The sequence below is a fragment of the Choloepus didactylus genome, chromosome 2 (assembly GCF_015220235.1).
Source record: "Choloepus didactylus isolate mChoDid1 chromosome 2, mChoDid1.pri, whole genome shotgun sequence".
Taxonomy (NCBI): domain Eukaryota; kingdom Metazoa; phylum Chordata; class Mammalia; order Pilosa; family Megalonychidae; genus Choloepus; species Choloepus didactylus.
The window spans coordinates 232,061,639-232,082,951 of NC_051308.1; the positions used below are offsets into that span (position 1 = coordinate 232,061,639).

At 53.0% G+C, this 21,313-nt stretch overlaps 1 protein-coding gene across 1 annotated transcript in view; it reads right to left on the minus strand.

The window, feature by feature from the left end:
* IGSF21 (immunoglobin superfamily member 21) overlaps nucleotides 1-21,313 on the minus strand; it is a 244,034-nt gene that overhangs the window by 63,862 nt on the left and 158,859 nt on the right. The window contains exon 3 of the mRNA XM_037828361.1: nucleotides 15,280-15,401. Coding sequence (XP_037684289.1) covers nucleotides 15,280-15,401 — 122 coding nt within the window. The remainder of the gene's footprint in view (nucleotides 1-15,279; nucleotides 15,402-21,313) is intronic.

Consider the following 21,313-nt stretch of genomic DNA (forward strand, 5'->3'; position numbering starts at 1 on the left):
TTGGAATGCCTTCCTCCCGTTTCTTTGTCTAGCTATCTCCCACTTACCCATCAATCATCTTCTCTGATAAATCTCCCTTTTCCCTTCCCCCAGTGACCACCTCCATCCCTGAGCATTTCATTGTCTGATTGCCCAGCTCTTCCGCTCACCACGGGAGTTCCTCCCACAGCTCAAGAAAATGTCTCCTGGAAGCCCAAATTCCTAGATGCTCACATGGATCTGATGCATCACAGGCACCTATGAAAGTATGCTGAGTGGTGGGGTGCACAGTGGTGAGGATCGAGTCTCTGGCCTTAGACCCCCTGGTTGGATCCCAGCTCTGCTGCAACTCACTCTCTGGGTGGCCTCAGTCAAGTCACTTCCCTTCTCTGATCCCGTTTCCTCATCTGCCAAGTGAGGCTCAAGAGAAGGACCCCCCCCCCCCCACACACACACAGGGCTGTTAAAAGGAGACAGTGTGGAGGCTGCAGCCCAGGGTACCAGACCTACACCCTCGACAAATGTTAGCCACCATTATTATTATTGTTAATTAAGCATGAACCATCTTCGTACATAAACGATGACCTCCGCGGCCCCCAGGGAGCTAGTCAAATCTCTAGTGTTGGAAACGTGGCAAGAGAGGAGCAGGCGGGCTGGACCAGGGGACAAACGCTTACACACGCTGGCTCTTTCCTTTGTTTAAAAAAGAAAACATTTGGGCCGTGTTCACGAGGAAGGCAGATGCATGAGAATAGGTTTATCAAGGTGGTTTTCCGTTCCACTGTAATTTAAAATAAATAAGTCAATTTAATGTTTATAGAGTGAGTTATGCCTTATTAGGGACACGGTGAGCTGAGGAAACTTGGCCAAGGCAAAATTTGAGAGATTGGCCCCGGCCGTGAGAGTAATTACAGCAATGCTTTAGTGTGCAGTCTTGCTCAATGATATTTTCACTCGGTCTAATTTATTAGTTTATTAGCTTTATGGTGAATATAGAAAGTTATACCACAACATGGGCCTAATTTGATCAAGGCCTAATTTTCACGTCTTCCCGAGATGGCCATAATGAGGGAAGGGACTCCTGCTTCAAAACTGTGTCCAAGTTTTCCAGAAAGATTTAGGGCAGAGTTCCAGGGCCCTGGGTACCGGAGCTGTAGAACAGAGCATGGCGGTCTGAAGGCAGCCCATCTGGCTTTAAATATGGACTCCACTGCTTTCTAGTTATATGGCCTCAGGCAAGTACTCAGTATCTCCAGGTCTGGGTTTTCTCACCAGTAAAATGGGGCTATAGTAATTCCTACCCATACAGGAGGTCTCTGATGGTTTTGCACAACGAGGGACGGGGCTGAATCATTGCCCATCATCTCCCTAGAGCCCAGTGCCATTCTTGGTTGTAGACAGCACTCAGCAATGCTTATTCGAATGAACACGGAAAGGACAAAATCCATGGCAAGGTCCTAGCCATAACCATCGCTAACTCCTATCTCGCTTACACTGTGCCCATTCTAAGAAGTTTGCTAAGTCATGAAGCCTCCCGAGCATTCTACAAGGTAGGGACTGTGCCATCTTCCCCACTTTAGAGATGGGAAACTGAGGCATAGAGAAGGAGTGCCCTGCCCGGGTGCCACAGCCAGAAGCCCAGCTCCAGTGTGGCTGTACCACATCATCTCTTGTCTGAAGTGCTCCTTGTATTTTAGCTTTATTACATTGTTCTTTATCATAACAATATCAGGTCCCATGACGCTGCAGAGGGAAGCACGTCCCAGGCCTTGTCTTCCCGCTCCGGCTGCAGCTCCTCCCACTCCCTCCTCCCCCTAGTCTTGCCCCCTGCCTCGCCCGATACCCCACCAGGCCCTCACTTCTCCTCTAACCAGGTGAGTCCTACCCGGTCCCATGCAGCATCCTGGGATTCCACTCAGCTCAACGAACGCCTCTGAGCCCACTGCATGCCAGGCCCACCCGGGGCGCGGGAACTGGTGATACAGAAGTAAGAGGCAGGGGATGGTCCCCATCCCAATGAGGTCTCTGCCCAATGGCGGAGGCAAGCGATCATCCCAATGATGACCACAACTGTGGTCGGCAACATCCTGTCCCCCCAAAGATGTCTCCGCCCTAATCCCGGAGCTGTGCCTATGTTATCTCACACTGCAAAAGGGGTTTTGTAGACAATCAAGGTAAGTGTCTTGAGATGGGGGAATGATTCAGTGGGCCTGAGGTCATCACTGGTGTCCTTATACCCATCACAGCCCCAAACTAGACGCAACAACCATCATGTCTATCCACAGGAGAACAGAGCAATCCCTGCACTGGAATAATACACAGCAGTGAAAAAGGATGTGCTACCACTACATGCACCAGCAGATTCATCTCCCAGACGTACTGAGTGGAAGCAGGCAGGCACAAAGTGTGTGATTCTATTTAGTGCAGTCTGGGGACAGGGAAAACTAGCCTAAATTGATGCAAAAGTCAGAATTGGATTTACCCTCGTGGAGCTGGAAATCTTTCGTACCTTGATCGGGGCGGTAGGTGCACACATGAGTAAATATTCCTTGAGCTGGACCCTTTAGATGAGAGCCCTTTAAGCACTTTGCTGTGTGTCTGTCACACCTTAATATAAAGGGAGATAAGTAGACTGAGGCCACAGTATTTGGAGCCTTGAAGGCCTCACAAGGACTTTTGGAGTTGGTTCTGCTCGCCTCCAGGAGGCTGGGGGTGGGGGAGATTTGAGCAGGAGCTGAGGTGCAAACAGCCATGGGTAGGACTGGGGGAGGCGTTTAATGGCATCTGAAGAAGAGTCTGGGGCCCTGTTGGACCATTGGCAGCTAGGGCAGCTGGCAGGGCCTCCTTGTGCCATGGTTTCCTCATCTGTAAAATGGGAGGTGGGACGCGGCCCACCTCATGGGATGTAGTGGGGCAGAATCCAGGTAGAATCTTTAAAACCATGCAAGTGCTCAGCAAATGGAAGCTCTTCGTTTGCTGGGGGTCGGGAAGGCGTCTGTTTTTTTCCACCATCATGTCACCCTCCTCCTCTTAATGTGATGTCTGGTCATCTGAGGAACTCCCAAAATGTTTGCTGAATGAATAAACAAACAATATGCCCAGCCGTTCCTTTTCCACTCATGCCTGGGGGTAGGAGCTGTACCTTGGAGGGGTCACCTTGGAGGAGGAGCCAGGAATGTGTCTCCAGAGAAGCAGAAGGAAAGCCAGATCCTTCATTCATTTGTTCACTCCCTCTGCACCCCCTCTGGGCTGAGATCTGCAGGGCCTGGGGGGTGGGGGTGGGGGCGATGCAGACCTGGACCTTCCGCCCAGGGGGCCACTGTCTGGTGGGAGCTGGAGACCCTTCAGCTGAGAGTGGAAGGCGGTGGGAGAGGCTGTCCCTGCTGGGGCAATCCAGGAGGGCCTCCTAGGAGTCAACAGCCTTCTTATTACTTCTTTTTAAAAATAATTTTATGATGCAAAATTTGTCCCATGCAGAAGAATATATATAACCTATATGTGAGTTATGAAGCATATTAGGAACAAGCACCTGTGAGTCAGCACTCTTTAATTTAACTGGATGCTGGGTTAAGCATTTTGAAGATTGTAACTCCTACAGTCCTGCCCACGGCTTGCAGGTTGGGGTCATTACTCCACTTTTATTGACAAAGTAGCTGAGGCTCTGAGTCCTGCCTGATGTCATCCCTGATTGTGCCTGGTACATGCAGGCCATAGGGTGGTCAGGGGTCCTGTACCCCCCAGGCCTGCTGGAGCACTCTCAGAGCAGTGCTCCCATCCATCTGGTGGGTCTGAAGTCTGGCTCAGCCTCTTACCAGCTGTGTGACCTTGGGCAAGTTACTCAACCTCTCTGTGCTATATTTTTTCACCTACAAATGGGGGTAGTACTAGGACCTCCTTCTTTGTAACGTTATGAGGATCTAAGCCAATGCATGTGAGAGGCTTAGAGCAGGGCATGGTGCAAAGAGCTTGATGAACATCAGTCATTACTGTTATTATTAGTCCTCAGTTTCTAGGACTCTTGCTATATCATCACTCCTGGGGGAAGCAAAGGTCCAGGGAAGGTAAATTAAAGTGATTAAATTGCTCAAAAGCCCCTGGCAGGGTTGAGGGTGGGTGGGAGTTATAACCAGACTTTGTCCCCTGGCCCCCATGAAATACTCAACATGCCCAGGAACATTAACTGAGCGCGGGGGGGGGGGGGGGGGGCAGGGAGAAAAGACACAACCAAATAAATGCCCTGTCAAGGAAAGAAATATGAATCAATTAACTGAGCCTCCCCAAACTCTCCAAATAATAATTAGGAGTGTCAGCCCAGCTCCGAGGAAATTGCCTGAGCAAGGAGCCAGCTGCTCCCCTAAGAATCCAAATGGGGAGACAGAGCAGATAGGGGACGGGATCTGGGTCCCGGAACCCCCCATGCCTTTCTCCCCTGCCCGGCCCTGTCTGTGTGCCAGCCCAGTCATCCTGGGGTCTGCCCGCAGCCTGCTTCCCCAGACCGTGTGCCAAGGAAGGGGCAGGTGGGAGTTCAGAGCTGGGAAGGCTGCTGGTCACCTAGTGTCCTCCTCCAGTTTGTGCACTGGGAAAAAGGAAACTGAGACTCAGAGAGGTCGCGTGGCCAGCCATGGTCACACTGTGGCTTTGTCACAGAATTGGGACTCAAACAGGTCTCCAGGCTCAATGACTGGCACTGGAACCTGCCCTCTGACCGGGAGCTCACACATCCGTACCAGAAATGTTTACCGGCTGTGGACCACGGGGGTGCCTGACACTGTTTGGGACACTGGGGGACAGAGTGATCCAAGGGACCAAGTCCTGATCCTCAGGGTCCTTGGATTTGAGAGGCAAGAAGGACAACATGCTCCAGAAACATAAAAGAGAGAGTCATACCGGATTGTAACAAATGCCACAAAAAAACAGGCAAACAAACAAAAACGGAAGCGATGGGATCGAGAATGAGTGGTGGTCTTGGGACTTGAGACCCGGAGACAGGGAAGGAGGCTCTGAGGAGGTGAAGGAGGTGACATTTGAGCTGAGACCGAGAGCTGGGAGAAGAGGGCACCAGGTTGGGGGAAAGCAAGAGCAAATGTCCTGGGGTTGGCACGAGCTTGGCGAGAAGACAGGGAGGCTGGAGGACGGTGAGGGCAGGGAGCAGGCGGGGAGTGAGGCTGGCCAGGCGGCCGGGGCAGACCGACCACACAGAATCTTGTAAGCCTAACTGGAAACCGGGAATCTATCCTAAATGAGCAGGAAAGCCTTCAGAGGCTTTAAGCAGAAGGTGCCATGATCTGATTTCACTCTAGGAAGCTCGCTCCGGCTGCTAGGAACCCCAGCGGCAGGGGACGGAGAAGCCCAGGGAAAGGACTTAAGATGTCGTAGCCCAGAGAGTTAAGCTCAAGTCACTTAACTTCTGTCTTTTTCTTTGTTGTAAAATGAAGAAGGTTGACTCCACCCTGCAACTTTGTGTGAGGTTGCTTCAGGGGCTCCTGTGAAGTCAGTTATTTGCAAATAGAGGTGGCAGTTCCCTATTTTGTATAAAGGCCCAATGCCTCAGCCATCTCTCTCTAGCATCTCCTTTATCTTTATCAAGGCCAAGTTTCAGGTGACTTCTTTTTCTTGACTAAGGTTTAGCTTTGCAAAAATCTGGTGATCCAGCCAGGAGCTCCTCCCCATCCATCCATCCATCCATCCATCCATCCATCCATCCATTCATTCTTTCACCCCTCCATTTATTGAGTGGCAGCTGTGTGTTCAGCTGTGCACTGCATCCACCCACATACATCTCCTTCCCTCTGCCAGCCTTATTGTCCAGGACCCCTCGGTCCCATCAATCCCACCTAACCCCCACCCCCGAAACATGATTACCTTCCGAGACAAAGCAGATTCTCCCAGAACCCAGGACTTTATTAGGCTGCAGTAATATATTAAAGAGGAGTTTGAATCACCCGGAGCAAATTCTAATGTGAAGAAATACCACGGCAACAAATACTTTGTTCTGAACTGTTGGCTAAATTAAGTCTTTCCTGGACATTTTAAGCCTTCATTTTTTTTTTTTTTTAATACCAGCAATAAAGTAGTTGCGTAATTAGTAATAAAGCTGACAGTCCGGGTTACTGATTTTTTACTTAGAGTAAAAGGATAAGATGTGTGTGTGTGAGAGAGAGAGTGTGTGTAGATAATTTCTAACAGCTCTGGTTTTCTGACTGCAGATATATAAATTATTTGCCATCTCAGCAATTCCATCCCCCCGGCTGCGGGTTGGGAAAAGCTTGTGCTGAGCTCTGTGGAGTGGAAATGGTCCTCATCTAGGAGCCAGAATTTGAATTTTGATTCCATGGCAGACTTGCTGTGTGACCTTAGGGAAGTCACCTGAGGTCTCTGAGCCTCGGTTTTCTCATCTGGAGAATGAGGGTTTGGCCTGCGTGCCTCAAGGCTGCCCAAGTCCAGTTGGGGGCAGTGGCTTTAGGTGCCATCTGGTGTTGGTGGCTCCCACGTTTGTATCTCTAGCCACAACCTCTCCGTCACCCCAAGTATCCATGGACCTACTTGCCATTTTCGTTTGGGTGTCTAACTGGGCCCAAACAGAACTCATGAATTCTGGACCCCACCCACAGCTCCAGTGTCCTCCTTGGCCTCCCCATTTTCATAAGAAGCCCCCTTCACCTGAATGCTATACCATGGCCCTGGGGTCCCGTTAAACCCTCTCTTTCTGATGCCCGCACTTCTAATCCATCAGTGGGTCCTGCCAACTTGCAAATTCATCTACCACGCTTCTCCCCACCTCCGCCTCTCCTCCCCGGGCTCCCTGCTTCCACTTCTGCACCCTCCCCAAGCGCTCAGGTGATCTTTTTATCAAAATATAAACGAGATCACATTACTTCTGCAACGAATCCTCATCACTCTTAGAGTAAAATGCAAACTCTTTCTAATGATCCCCAATGTTCTACCACAGTGGTTCTCAAACCTGCTGGCATATGGGAATCGCCCAGGGGGCTTTAAAAGCACTAATGCCTGTGTCCCACCCCTGGAGTTCTGATTTAATGGGCAGGGGCTTGGCTTGGGCATCAGGAGGATTTAAAGCTCCTGCAGCTGTTTCTAAAGTGTCCCCGAGGGTTGAGAACTTGGTTCTACAACTTTGCTTCCCAAAATGAGAGAAGTTAACAAAGCAGCACTTGTTAAATGACAAATGAATGACTTGGGCAAGCTCTTACCCAAGGTGGCTGGAAACCTGTCTTGACACATAATCAAACTATGTTCCCACCACACTGCCCCAGTTTGCACTTCCTCAGTTAGAGAACTCTGCAGATAAGTTCTCTAGAAGGGCCCTGGAGAAAGGCACACTGGCTAGCTGAGGAGGGAAGGAGCTACCCCAGAGTCACCCCCCTCCATCAGCACAGGGACTAGGCCCCACCTGAGTCTGCTCTCCCAGCTCTCGCTCTGTGTCCTTGCACAAGTCGCTTCCCCTCTCTGGGCTGAGCTTGATCGCCTGTAAATAGAGTTTGGGATCTGTACTTCAAAGGATCTTTGTAAGGGTTTAATCAGATAATAGATGGGAAAGACTTTTGCTGACTGTTTGAAATGATAATTCCACATTTGGATAACCCCTCAGGTCATTAATTCAACAAGCCTTTACTGAGATTCTATTCTGGTCACTGAGGGCCCAGGGATGAAAAAGAGAGGGTCCCTGCTTCGGGAAGACAAGAGCCAGGAAGTAAGGATGAGAGTGGGTTTGAGCCATCCTTGGTGGGTGATTGGGGGGCCCCAGGCAAGGGACCCCCCAGTTGCAATAACCCAGTGCATCACCAGAGGGCAGCAGACAGCTTTGTAAGCACTTCCCTCCCAGGGGGCGGTAACTGGTGAGAGGGGTTTTGGGCTTCTGTGTGGTCTGGGGGCAAATAGAATGGGGGGTCGGTGGGTGGAGTAGGCTGCCTCAATGGCAGCCAAGGACTCAACAGAGCATCTCCCAACTTCCTGCCTCAAATGTCTCCCCTGACCCAAGGCCAAATAAAAACATGGAAACAGGGACCTCCTTGAAACTCCTGGGACCTCTGGGGCCTTGAGATGCAAAGACAGAGAAGGACAGGCAACCCCTGCAGGAGAGAAGGGGAAACTGAGAGTTCAACACCAGGAGGGGGGCCAGGCCTGGACGAAGGTGGCAGGGGCAGGGGGCTGGCGGCAGCTTAATGGGAACTTAGGTGGAGCAGCTGAAGCGCGGTAGGCTAGACGGATTTCTCAGCAAGTCAAATAGAATTGATGCCAGCGGCGGAGGTGGCAGAGGAGACGTGGGACCCTGAGCGGCTCAGCGAGTCCCTCTCTCGGAGCCAGGACTGGGCATCAGTTGTCCTGCTTGGCCAGGGCATCCAGGAGCCTGAATTTGCTGGGTGTGTGTGTGTGTGGGGGGGTGCTGGCATCTTGCCCCTGCCCCAGGCAAGGCCTTACCTCCTGAGACACTTCGCACCTGGCTGGGCAGGTGGGCGCCTCGGGCCCTAGGGGTCATTGTTCTCCTGCCACCTCGTGGTTGCCCGGGCGTGGGGAGTGGGCCAGCCTTGCGTAATTGAACCGGTGCCCATCAGGTCCTGCTGGCCTCGGGGATGGACAAGGAGGTCACTGGCTGGTCCAACTATTTCATCATCTTCAAACAGGTCTGGCCCTGAGGCCCTTGAAACAATTGTCTGCCGGCAGCAGCCGCTAGAATGACCCGCACCTTGAGCTCCCTGCTGAATTATTTGGTGCATGAGACCAAATAGAAGGTGTGTGGAACAGAGCTTCCCAAATCTCGCTGCCAGCAGCTTCACCTGGGATAGTTTTATAAAAAGATAACTTCCCCAGGTCCTGCTCCAGACCACTTGAATCAAATTCTCTCTTGGTGAGGCCCAGGAATCGGTATTTTTAAGAAACCTACCAGGCAATCCCTGTGCTGGTGGTGCATGAATTGGCCTTTGGTGAAGACATCACTGGTGGATCACTTGTTGCTTGGGTGATGCAGCCGCTCCATTTAAACCCACTGTGGGCTCTCAAAGGGAGTCATTGAGTAAAAGTTCCCCTAGTGGCTGGCAGGAAAGCTGCAGCCCTTCCTTCTACAATAATCCCTGGTTTCGAGATGGGAACCAGCTCCCTTCACTTGAGCTGAAGGCTGGGGGTTTTTAATTCTGATACTACCGAGAGGCATGTCACATAATCAGTTATGAATAAGTGCAGAAAAGGGCTCAAGGTTATTCTTATAATGTCACTCTTGCCTATCTGCATGCCAGGATGATTTTGTGTGTGGGAGAGAGGAACGGGTTTACGGTGACTCAGAAATTGGACATAACCTCGGAGAGTCCTTTCCATACAGGCAGGCATGTGTCTTGTTGCCCAGCGCCCAGCCCAAGCTTGCCACATAGTAGGCATTTCACGTGCGTTTGCTGGATGGTTGAATGAAAGAATAAACAAATGACCATTTCGTGTGCAAACAGAATCTTTACGGATATTTTGGAGAGAAAAGATGTGTGGTTCATGCTAATATGGAGAGGGAGAACAGAGCTATAGAATTCAGATTTTCAAAGCCACAAGGGTCGAGGGTGCTCTTCTCTGCACCAACAGTGAAGAAAGTTTGCCCTGCAAATTAATAGACGAACTTGCAGAAGGAACATTTAACCTTGCAAAGGGGAACAAGCCCCTCTCTGCTCTTTAGAACAGTTAATGTGTCTATTTAAAGATCAATCACAATTTTTTTTTTTCATTTAAACGGGTCCCAGAGGGCTTCTACTTGGAAGCCCTCTTTTGCCTCCTCAAAGTGACCTTTAAGCACTTAGGTGCTTTCATGCCTCCACACCTTTCATGCTCAGTGCCCTCCACCTCGAGTGTCTGCTCCTGCTTCCTCTTGTCTAAGACCTACTTACACTTCCGTGGCCACTTCAAATACCACCTTCTCCATCACTTCCTCAGCCTCTGCGTCTCTGATTCATCACTGCTTCTATCGGAATCTTCCCTATGACAGCCATCACTTTATTGTGTGAATTGTTAGCTATTTATCTTCATGTTTTATCTCCCCTTTGCCTACTTCCATTCCACAAATATTTATTGTTCCTCTCTAAAGGCCAAGCAGGTTCTGGGGTTACTGAGATGAAAAAGATTCGGCTGAACCTTGGAGGAGCTTAAAGGCTAACGGGTGTCGCCAAGAGGGTCGGGCTTGGCTCCTGGAAGCAGGGGCTGCATCTTGACTGCCACTGGGGACTGGGTACCCTGCTCTGTGCCTCACATGCAGCAAAAACTCAAAATGCACGGTGGAATAATGCACAAAGGATGCATCACAAAAGTAACAAAGGAAGTGGAGTTTCTTTCAGCATCCCCGATCCTCCAGGCTCTGTTTTCATTTGTGCGATTTCTCCCACATCTCCCTCTCCTGGTAAATATGAATTAGGAAGGTGTAGCTGTGCACTCGAATTCTGCACACAGGCCCCACCCACCTGCCCAGCTGTTGTCCGACACATGCAGCTTTGGCTGGTGGAGCCTGCGCAGGAAGGGAGACCAGACTGGGTGGGGGTCTCTCCCGCCTCCATGCCTACCTCCTGCTCCGCCCCCACCCCCGCCAGCTCTAGGGGGTGGTCCAGCTCCCTCTCCCAGCCTTGCTCAGATTTGGAAATTGACTCCTTAGGTGGGTTAGGAGGCCTCCCTGCCCTCCCCAGGCTCCACTGAGGAAGGCTCTGTCTTCCTTCCCTTCTAACCTCCACTCAACAACCAGGTGAGCTTTATAAAACAGCAGCACAACAGACCGCCACCATCAGTGTCTTCCCAGAGCACTTAGTGGGGATGCCAACTCTCCCTTGCTCCCTGCTCTCTGGCCACACCGGCCTCTGGCAATTCCTAGACCACACTGATTCTTTCTTCACCTCAGTACCTGTGCACTTGCTGTGCCTTCTGCTTGGAATGCCCTTCCTCCCGTGGTCCCTGCCTGGCTGGCTCCTTTTTATTCTATAGGTATCTGCATAGATGTTGTCTCCTACAGGCAGCCTTCCTAGATTGCTCAGCTAAAGTAAGCCCCCACCCCATTATTCTCATCACTCTCTATCACGTGTCCTTATTTCTTTCACCACAAACTGTAAATAATTTTCCTTATTATTTAAAACATATTTTAATTGTCTGTCTCCCCTCACCCCGTACATTGTCATCCCCCTGAGGGCAGGCCTAGTGGGTCTTGTTCACCTTTTCATCCCCAGCATTGTCTGAGAGTGATTGCTCAATTCTCCTGGCATGAAGAGGCTGGGGGAGACATGGAGGCCTGAATTTTCCGAGGCACTCTGCCCATCCGGCAGCTGGGAGCACGGCACGGAAAGGACTCCACCACTAGCTCATTCACCCACAAAGATTTACAAATGGCCCACAACGCACCGGGTGGGTGCCGTGCTGGGGGCCGAGGAATTCACGCCATACTTCCATCAGCCCTTGGCTGAGCCTGCTCCCGGGGGATGCTGGGAGCCCCGTGTGTGGCCGAGAGGGCTCTGGGGGCCTGAGAAAGCCTGAGGAGGTTTCCCAGGGGCCGGCAGGGGGCAGCTGTGGGATGGACTGGCCGGGGAGGAGACGTGGCAGAGCACTGACAACTTCTGCACACACACCCCCACCTTGGCTCTACCACCTTCACCTTCTCTTTCTGTCCTCAGCTCAGGCACCACCTCCCCCAGAGGCCCTGCTCAACGACCCCATGGAAATGGCACCCAGCACCTCAGCCACTGCTCAGCCCAGGCCCTGCCTGCCCTGCGTTACCCGATCACCAATCACTGTTCGTATTCACTCCTGTGTTTGTGCAATTTGCAATGATACATTTATTCACGGGTTTTGCCTTTCGAGTTTAGCTTGCCTTCCCCATCTGAATGTAAAGCTCGCCTTTCTTGTTCCCCTGGGAATCTTGTCCCACACCAGGTTCCTACTAGGTGCTGGATTAAATATCCTTGGATGGAATGAATGCTTGCAAATTCCAAGCTGGGAGTTCTGTGTTCTGAGGCTCAAAACTAGAAAGGCGTTTGAAAGATGGGGGCAGGCACCTGCTCAAGGTTACACAGCTTGGGTGCCACCCCTGCCTCACCACCCCTGCCTCAGCTCCAGGCAGAGTCCCCGCCACCCCCACCCGACTTGCCTCCATCCTGGGGTCCCTCCAGCGGGAGGAGAAGCTCTCTGAGTGCCCGGGGCTCCTCTCTGGTGCCCTGGGAAATTGCTCCCTGTCAATTCTTGGTAATCTCCTGAGCCTCATTCTCTGCCCACCTTCCCCAGCTGAGGAGGAACCAGCTCAGACAGCTGTGGAGTTGGGGCTCTCTCTGGTTGAGATGCAATAATTTGTAAATATCTTCATTTATATGTAAATGTGGAGTCCTGTGCCCCCCGCTGCCAGCCCTAATGGGGTCCCCAGCCTCCTCACAGTCTCCAGCACAGCTGCCTGGCGGGGAGGGGGCACCGCGCTGCCTGGATTGGAGAAGACTCCGGGAGGGTCTGCTCCTTCCTCCCCTCCCCGGGTCTTCACCAAACTGGGCATCTCAGCTCCTTGGGGCCCTCTCTGCCTGGGAGACCACCAAATGAGGCTGAGGGGGTAGGTGGGGAGACCTGCCCCCGATGTAGGGTGTGAAGGAAAGGGCACTGGTGGCAAGGCCTGAGAGTGGGGTCTAGGTCAGCGCTGCTGTGTGACCTTGGGCAAGCCTTGTGCTCTCTGGGCCTCGGTTTTCTCAACTGTAAAACGAGGAGGGCAGCATGGTAGGGGTAGGAAGAGAGGGTTCGGGTCTGACCAAGTTCATGAAGTCCAGCTGGGGCTCTCGGGGAAGTCTCTTGACCTCTCTGATTTGTCACCTCTAAAACAGGCTAGAGAAAATGACAATAATATAATACTTTCCTGCATCCAGGGGGTTGTTTATGGGCATCAAAAGAGAAAGAATGCTGGTAAGGCAGCTTTAGGAGAACATAAAAAGTGAGGGATTTTTAATTTTTTTTTTTATTGGTGGGGAAAGAGGATTGAACGCGGCAATAATGCATCATTGCAAGCACTGCTCAGAGACTGCTTGATGGCACTTTACTAATTAACTCTGCAGTCCCCACAGGGCAGTGGTGGCCTTTCCCTTTTAGAGATCAGGAAACTCACGCAGTTACCAACCCACGATTTCACCAAAGCTGGAAGCTGGAAGAACCAGGATTTGAATTCAGGCCGTCAGACATAAATTTCATGTATACTTCACAACTGCAGGAAGTTGGTAGCAGTCAGCCTATTTGACAGGGAAGGAAACTGGAGAGCACACGGTGGGAAGTGGCAGAGCTGGGATTCGAACCCTGGTCTTCGGGTACGGGGCTGTGCTCCCAAGGCTGGAGTGAGCACTGGAGGGTGTGGCCAAGAAGACGCTGGGTGGTCTCTGGGTGTCCTTCCTCGTTTAGGAAGCAGAACCAAGGAGTCATCCTGAGGCCACACTCCTCGGAGGGTTGGGGGTGGGGGTGGAGACTGGCAATGATGCAGTGGGTTTTGGGGGTGCTCCTCAGTGACCGTGATCCCCACGCAGGGCCAGGGGACAGGCAGCGTTTGGTTTCTGAGAAGCTGAGTGTTCACTGGCTGCAGAGTCATCTGTGGTTCCCAGAATAGTTATTTTCTCCTCCGAAATGAGTTTTATCTCCTTTTTCATCTCGATCATAACTGGCTTGTCTTAGGTGTGCTTCAATATGTTAAGTCACCCCAAATCCTTGGGAGCAGGTGCAGGAGAAATCATACATAGACAAATGAAGGCATCTGTGCAGGATTTGCACACCTTGTCAGAGCCCTTCGCACCCACGTGCTTGTCAGAGCCCCTGGTCAGAGCACTGGGGCTGAGCCCCTGGCACCCAGTCTGGTAAGGAGGAGGGGCAGGAGACAAAGGCTCCAGCACTGTCCAGCCTACTCCTCCGGGGAGGCACACCCACCTTCCCGCTCTTACAAAAGGGGCAGCTGAGGCCCACTTCACCGAAATCCCTGCCAGGCCTGGGCTGGGTGCAGCCTTTGAAATCTTCTTGTCCCATTTTCTAATTTTACTCATTAGGAAACTGAGGCCTAAAGGCCCAGGGACGTATCCAGGTCCTCACTGGTTTGGGGGGTGTTTATTATGCACCTACTGCATACCAGGCCCTGTGCTGAGTGCGGGGATACAAGGCGAAGTGGAGCGTGCCCTTGTCCTCCTGAAGCTCATGGTCACAGAGACGGACCGACCAGGGTCCAAAGGTGGTGCAGCAGGGAGCCTGCCTGGGACTGGTACTGCTGCCCCAGGAAGCCAAGCGCACGCGGGCTCGTGCCAAGGAGTCCCACACAGCCGGTTTCTCCTCCAGGTGGGAACAGCCTGTCGTTGTCTGGCTGGGGCGCCAGGCCAAGCATCGGGCTGTGTGGTGTGCCCATGTGTGTGTGTGTGTGTGTGTGTGTGTGTGTGTGTGTGTGCGCGCACATGCATGTTCAGTGCCTGTGTGAAGCTACCCTTCACGGATGCAGTGAGCTCTCCCTCTAGTGAAGCCGTGGGAACTGGGAGAACCGTGGGAATCCAGCTTTGGGGAGGTCAGTCCCACTGGGGTGAGGAGTGGCCTGAAGCAGGCATCCCACAGGTGGACATGCTTGCATTGGGTTCTGAAGGCTGAAGAGGAGTTTACCAGCCGACCAAAGGGGAACAGGCACTCTGGGAAGAGGGACCGGTATGGGTAAAGGGTCAGAGGAATGAAATGGATTTGAGCCCTTTAGGGGGTGCATGGGGAGGGCTGGGGCCATGAGCACCCACACACCTAGAAAATGTCAGGGCCTGGAATGGGATCTAATTGGCGGATTCTGCTGCCTTAAAGCCGCCTTAAAGGGTCAGGGTAGAAATATCAAGTCTCTCCATCCTCAAGGACTCCTCCAGTTGTTCAGGAGGCTTTTTCCTTCCCAGGCTTGGTGCCTCGGTGGCCTTGGAGTCCGCGGGGTACAGGAGAATGTGTTGCATGGGATTCCAAGCCCGCAGACCTGGCTCACATCCCAGCTCTGACGTTCCCGGCCGTGTGACCCTCTCTGGGCCTCAGCGTCCTCGTCTGGAAGTGGGGTTTGGGTGGGGAGCTGCTGAGGAGGGAGGTGCTGGAGCAGTGACTTGGGCCTCTCCTGCCTCTTCTGTCCCTCCGGGGACTGGGTCACCCCTCAGCTGTGGTGCCCCAGCTTGGGGCTTGCCGAGCCCGTGGAGGGTGATTCTGAGAACCCCCAAGAGTGCTGAGGAAGTTGACGTGAAAGGGCAGGAGAAGCGCCTTCCTGGCCTCCTCAGCCGTCCCCTCCATCCTGCCCCTCCCCGTCCCCAGCCCGGGACACGGCCTCACCTCACGGTGGACTGGTACACCAGGTCCTCCCGCTTGCGGTAGTTCTCCATGTGGGAGTAGTTGGTGGAGAACATGGCGTCGAAGGTAAAGATCTTCTGCTTGATGGTGCCACCATCTGTCACCTGCAACAGAGCACAGAGGTGACTGCAGGTGAGTGCTCAGCCAGCCCAGTCCCGGGACGCTGGGGTGATGCAGAGGCCAGACGGCCCCGGTGCCCCTGGAGAAGCTGCTTGTCGGCATGTCACAGTCATTGCTAGAATTCAGCCTGGGCGGAAGGGGAGGCCATCCCCTCTGTATTGATGAGTAAACTGAGGCTCTGAAGTCCTGCAGCGAGGAAGGAGGGGAGCTGGGGCTTGAACCCTGATTGTTGGCTCTAGCTCTTCCCAGGGGCCCTGGCTGTCCCTCTCTCGTGACTGGTCTGCTTTGCAGAAGTGGGCAGCAAAGCCTGGGGAGCTACGGGCAGGATTAGAGACTGTGAGCGTGTTTGGCAGTCAGCCACAGAGCCACAGCCTGAGAAGGAATGGAGGAGGAGACTGGAGGAATGGGGAATTGTGGGGCTGGGGCCAGTCACCGAGGCAAAGATCTCATGGGGAGATAAACAAGCTAAATTGCAGTAATTTCTGGCAAATCCTCCAAGGGGTAGGTCCAGACTGCCAGGGGAGCAAGAGGAGGGGCAGCCCACATCCTGGGATAAGGTAGTCACTGAGGGCTTCCTGGAGGAAGTGATGTCCAAATTGCCTTCTGAAGGCAAAAGGTGGGAGTGTTCCTAGGCAGAGGGGACAGCAGGAGCAAAGGCCCCGAGGCAGGAAGGAGCAGTGCCTGCTTGGTGAAAGTACACTGCCTTCAAAATGCCCAGAGCCCAAAGGACATGAAAAGAGAAGACCCTGGAGGGTAAAACGAGCCAGATCACAAAGTCCTCATAGGCAAAGGAGCTCAACTTCCTCCTGAAGGAGGTGGGGAGTCAGCTGCAGCTGTGGAGGGCAAGGAGGGGTGAGGCTGGAGGCAGGGGATGCCCTGGGAGGAGGCTGGGGGGAACCCAACCCGCTGACACTGGGGGATGGAGTGAGGGGAGCTGGGGTGGGGGGCACTTGCCCTCCTCTGGCTGCCCTCGGGACGGTGGGAGGCCTTGAGGTCCCCATTTCACCCAGAAGACACGGAGGCCCTGGAGAAGGCAGGGGACCTTAGGAGATGATAATAAAGGCGGAGCTCGAGGATAGAGGCCGCTCGGGTGCCCCGCTGTTCACAGCTAACTAGAAGCTGAACCCAAGCGTCCTGCTCCCCCAGGTGCCGCCTGTATCCCACGCCAGTGCTACCTCCCGCTAATGAAAGTGTCACTCCACAAAGCAGCAAGGTATGTGTTGTCACTGTTTCAATTATTTATCTGTTTACTCGGCTGCAGTTTCCCGCTTGTCTCAGCAACTCTATTATAGAGCGGGAGCTTGCCGCCTCTCGCCGCCGCTCAGCTGGGCTCTGCGCTAACAGCCTGCGACGGGGAAGCCTCACGCCTGGGCTTGGAGAAGTAGAATTAACTCCCCGCGGCTCTGCAGGGTGGAGGGGGACTGTGGCCAGGGATGGGGCTTCTCCAAACGGCTGGGGTGGGGGTGGGGGAGGCAGAGGTGGGGATTGGAGCTTGGATCTGTCGCCAGCCCAGGGACACAGCTGGGCACCTCTGGATACATCTGCACCCAAGCCTGCTTGGACCCCATCTGTGGGGTGGAGGTGTTGTTGCTACTGGTTTGAGGAACACAGGTTCCATCCCAGCCTGCGATTATTGAGTGCCTGCTGTATGCCACGTCTATATTGGTCACTCTCCCCTAGAATGCAAGCTCATGAAGAGTAGAGGCTTCTGTCGAATCCATGTCCCCATCCCCATTGGTACCCAAACATATCATGGTCCCCAGGGAGCCCTGGCTGGTGATGGTTAGAAAGCAGAAAACGCATTTGCAGTGTCTGGGGCTCTGAGAGGGATCAGCAGTGGGACCTCCCACTGCATGGGTTCCCCTTACCTATCGCTGAGCACAAACCCTCCTGTGTCTCCTCCAGGCCAGCCCATGACTTCCCTAGTTTCCCCTCTGACAGCTTTGTGTCCTTCTGACTGTGAGCCTCGGTGCAGTCTGGAGGACAGGGAAACACTTTTTTCACCTCGCTTTCTCTGCAGCCAGCGGCCCCGCTTTCCAGCTTCCGAAACTGGAGGCAACGACAAGTGGCAGAAGACGGAGAAAGAGAAGCAGCCGGAGAGGAGGAGGAGGAGGGGCAGTTGACCCTCCCTGATGGGGATCTGCAGTGGCACTTGTCCCAGGAAAAATACCTGCCCCCAAACACCCACAGCTGGAGTCTGCGTCCAGTGTCCTCCCCCAGCAGAATGTCCCTGCAGCTGACTGTGCCTGGTGTGGCCTGGGGATGAGGGTGAGGAGGAGGCCCTGGGAGGCTGGTCCACGTTGCAACCAGAGCTTTCATCTTCCTACTTCTCAATATCCCGGCCTGGGGAGGAGGCGATGGCCTGGGGGTCTCCTTCCGTCCATCTCTCTCCCTCCCCCCCTACATTTATTTGGTCTTTTAGAGCTACCAAAGTACCTTTAAACCAATTTTGTCCTCCCGGGGAACATTTGGCAATAAATGGAGCCATTTTTGGTTGTTATAATGAGTGGGGTTTAGTGTGTAGACATCAGGGGTGCTGCTAAACATCCTGCAATGCCCAGGTCAGCCCCCGCCACAAAGAGTCATGGGACCCAAATGTCACCAGTGCCCAGGCTGAGAACCCCTGTCATTTGTATAAGCCCACAATGTCTCTGGGAAGTGAGTAGAATAGACCACAATCATCCCACTTTGTTGATGAAGAAACTGAGGCTTGGAGAGGCCGAGTGATTTGGCTGAGGTCTCACACTGGGTTCTTGGCAAAAGTGGGATTTAAACCCAGGCCTCTGGCTCCCAGGTCAGGGTTTATGCCCCAGCCCACCAGGCTGAGAAAGGCTGATCTAGATTAAACGCCCCTGGGCCCCTCCCTCCACCCCCAGCCGCGGCTGCTCTGAGGGAGGAGGCCAGAAACCCAGCGGAGAGGGAGGAATTTCTCCCTCTCAAAGTCATAAAAGTAGAAGGCATCCTGCCCATTTGACTTGCAGCCGTTTTCCCAGCCCCTCCTTCCTTCAGGTACTGCTTTTTTTTTTTTTTTATCTCCTAAAATGCGGCAGCCCTTATCGTCCCAATCTCAAATTTCACTCCATTTTTTTATTACACAAAGGAGAAAAAAAAATCTGTCAGTAAAACTGTCTCCTCAAATTTATTTGCTGGGACTGAGGGGTTTATTACTAGGAAAATACACCCACATCCCACACATACACTCACAAACGCACACACCTCAGATAAAGCACCCACGAATTATCCGAGTCGTAAATCATTGCTTCTGACTGAGGGACGGGGGAGTTTCAAGGACGTACCTAGTTTTCCTTTGGTTTTATTTACATCTTTTTCTCCAGGGTGTCACCGTCAGCTGGGGAGTAAATAACTGCTTCCGTTAAACAGTCCTGGCAGTCAGAGACACGGGGTCGGCCTGAGCTCCAGCTAAGGGGATCTGGAGGGCGGGCTGTCCATCCCAGTTCCCCGCAACTTGCTCTCTGACCTCCCTGCAGCTTCAGGACGGGAAAGGAAAAGAAGAGACTCAGACTTCACCCTCAGGTCCTAGGGGGCTGGGTGAGCAGCTCTATGAAGGGGTTATTCTGCAATTCCTGGCAATTAGAGCTCCTGAGACAGAGGCTGGGAGTGGGGGTCACAGGCCGCAGAAGGAGGTCATGTGGGTCTTAGTTTGTGGGTGTGTAGGGAGAAGCCTCCCCTTTAATACTAGAAACATTTCCCAGGGCCTAAGACGTGCCTCTCGCTGTTTTAGGCCCCATGGCAGAGACAAATGAATTTTGGACCTGGTCGCAGCCCATCATGGGCTCGTTTGCAGTCTGGAGAGGGGAGACCCACTCCCACCGTTAGCTGAGAGACCAGAGTTGAGACAATGCTGGGTGCAGCAACAGGTGTTTGCCAAGTGTTCCCAGACACCTGTGGAGGAGCCAAGAATTCTGCTGCAGGGAGGAGTGATCATGGAAGGCTTCCTGGAGGAGACAGACCCTCTTGAGGGAGAGCTTGGTCCCAGGCTGGCACCCCGTGCCTATGGGAGGCTTTTGTGCATGAAGCCAGACTGATTCCCTCCACCACAAGTTGAATTCTTGATTTTCTACTACAAATTTTGTGCTCTTGTGCAAGTCATTTCACCTCCCCAAGCCCCGAGTAAACAAGATAAGCCTTGGAAAGAGCGTCTGGTGCATGCTAAGTGCTGAGTAGTGGCAGCTATTTTCCTGAATACTGATACTTTTCAAGGCTACCTCTTTTTCTGGGCCTCTCTCCACCCCACCCCCCAGGGCTGGAGCTGGAGAACAGAAAAGCCAGAGGATGCAGAAAGTTAGTAAATGAAAGCAGGGGGTCCATACCTGGAGAGGGAGTCAGGTGCAGCAGCCAGTGGACAGTGTGGGCCACAAAGCACTGGGGGGTTGAGGGGGTGTGTGGAAGGAGTAGGGGCAGGGAGAAGGGGAGCCCAGTAGTCGTTGTAAGAGCCCAAGGAGGGAGCGTGAGGATGCATTGAGCAAGTACCTGGAGGCCAGCAGGTCTTAGGGCTTCGAGGCACTCCCACGGTGCCAGGGTGGGGAGGGACCCCCAAGTTTATCCCACCAGGGCCAGGGCCAACAGATAGCTGCAAGTGGACAGGGAATGCCTAGCCCTGAGGATGTGTGGGTTTTCTCCCCACCACCCCCTAGAGGGCCATGAGCCTCTGTGTCCATTCATTTGCTCAATAGATTTTTATTATAGTAAATAAATAGACCCTCCTGGAAGATAGGCACCATGAAGACAGACACTTCATCTGTTCTGTTTACTGCTGTCCCCAGAGTTCAGCACATGGTCCTCACTTAGTAAATTATTTATTGACTAAACGAATGAATGAATCAACGAGTTGAGTCTTTAGCACATGGCAGGCACTGGGAAAACCGTGGAGAACAGGGAAGACCCTGCTGCTGCTCCATGACACGGACTTCCCTGGGGACAGCCCATCTCGCTGGGGATCCCTGGGAGGAGCAGCCTGGCCCAGCCAGGACAGGGGCCTCTGACCACCCCCATGGACATGCTCCAGAAGAACCAGCATGAACCAGAGTTGCTCTCTCCCACGGGTTCCAGCAATCATGCTTTTCTATACGGGAGAACATCCCAACTATGCAAAGAACACACCTGGAGCAGAGAGGAGAGGCTGGGCCCACGGTTATGTGAAAAATCTGCGTCCTGACCAACATCTACCTGGGGCTTGACAGTGCACACGAGCCTCACCTCCACTGTGCCCTTGGGACCGTTCTTAGGACCATGCACTCTAGTAGCTGCACCTCCCAGCACCTAGCACAGGCCTGGCGCACGGTGAGTGCTGCACGAAGGGTTGTTGAATAAATGGACTGTCCTGGGAGGCATATGTCATCATCCCATTTTGCAGATAAAGAAACTGAAGCCAAGAGGGAGGCAAGTGAGCTGCCAGAGGCCACACAGGGAGTACGTGCTGGAACCGACCCCTCGGCAGGGATTAGTTGGGAAGAGGCTGGGGATGGTGGAAAGCCTCATACAGTGGAAAGTATAGTCCTTTGGTGTCACACAGGCCTAGATTCAAGTCCCCACTCTGCCAATGTCAGCTTGTCATTGTGTGACCTTGGATATTGTGCCTCAGTTTCCTCATCTGCAAAATGGGAGTGATAATACCTACCAGGAGCTTGTGTGAGAGCTTAGTCCGGAAGGCTGCATGCACAGAGAGGGTGGTGGGTTGCTTGGGACATGGTAATAATAACAGTCATGGAAATAATACTATCTTGCATTTATCAAGTGCTTACCATGGGCCAGGCATTGTTTTGCAAGTATCAACACATGCAAACATAAGAGGAAGTGCTCGATGAATATTAGCCATTATTTATTTTTACTTAAGTCCAAAGTGGGGAGGTTGGTCAGGGTGGGCAGGCTCTGATGA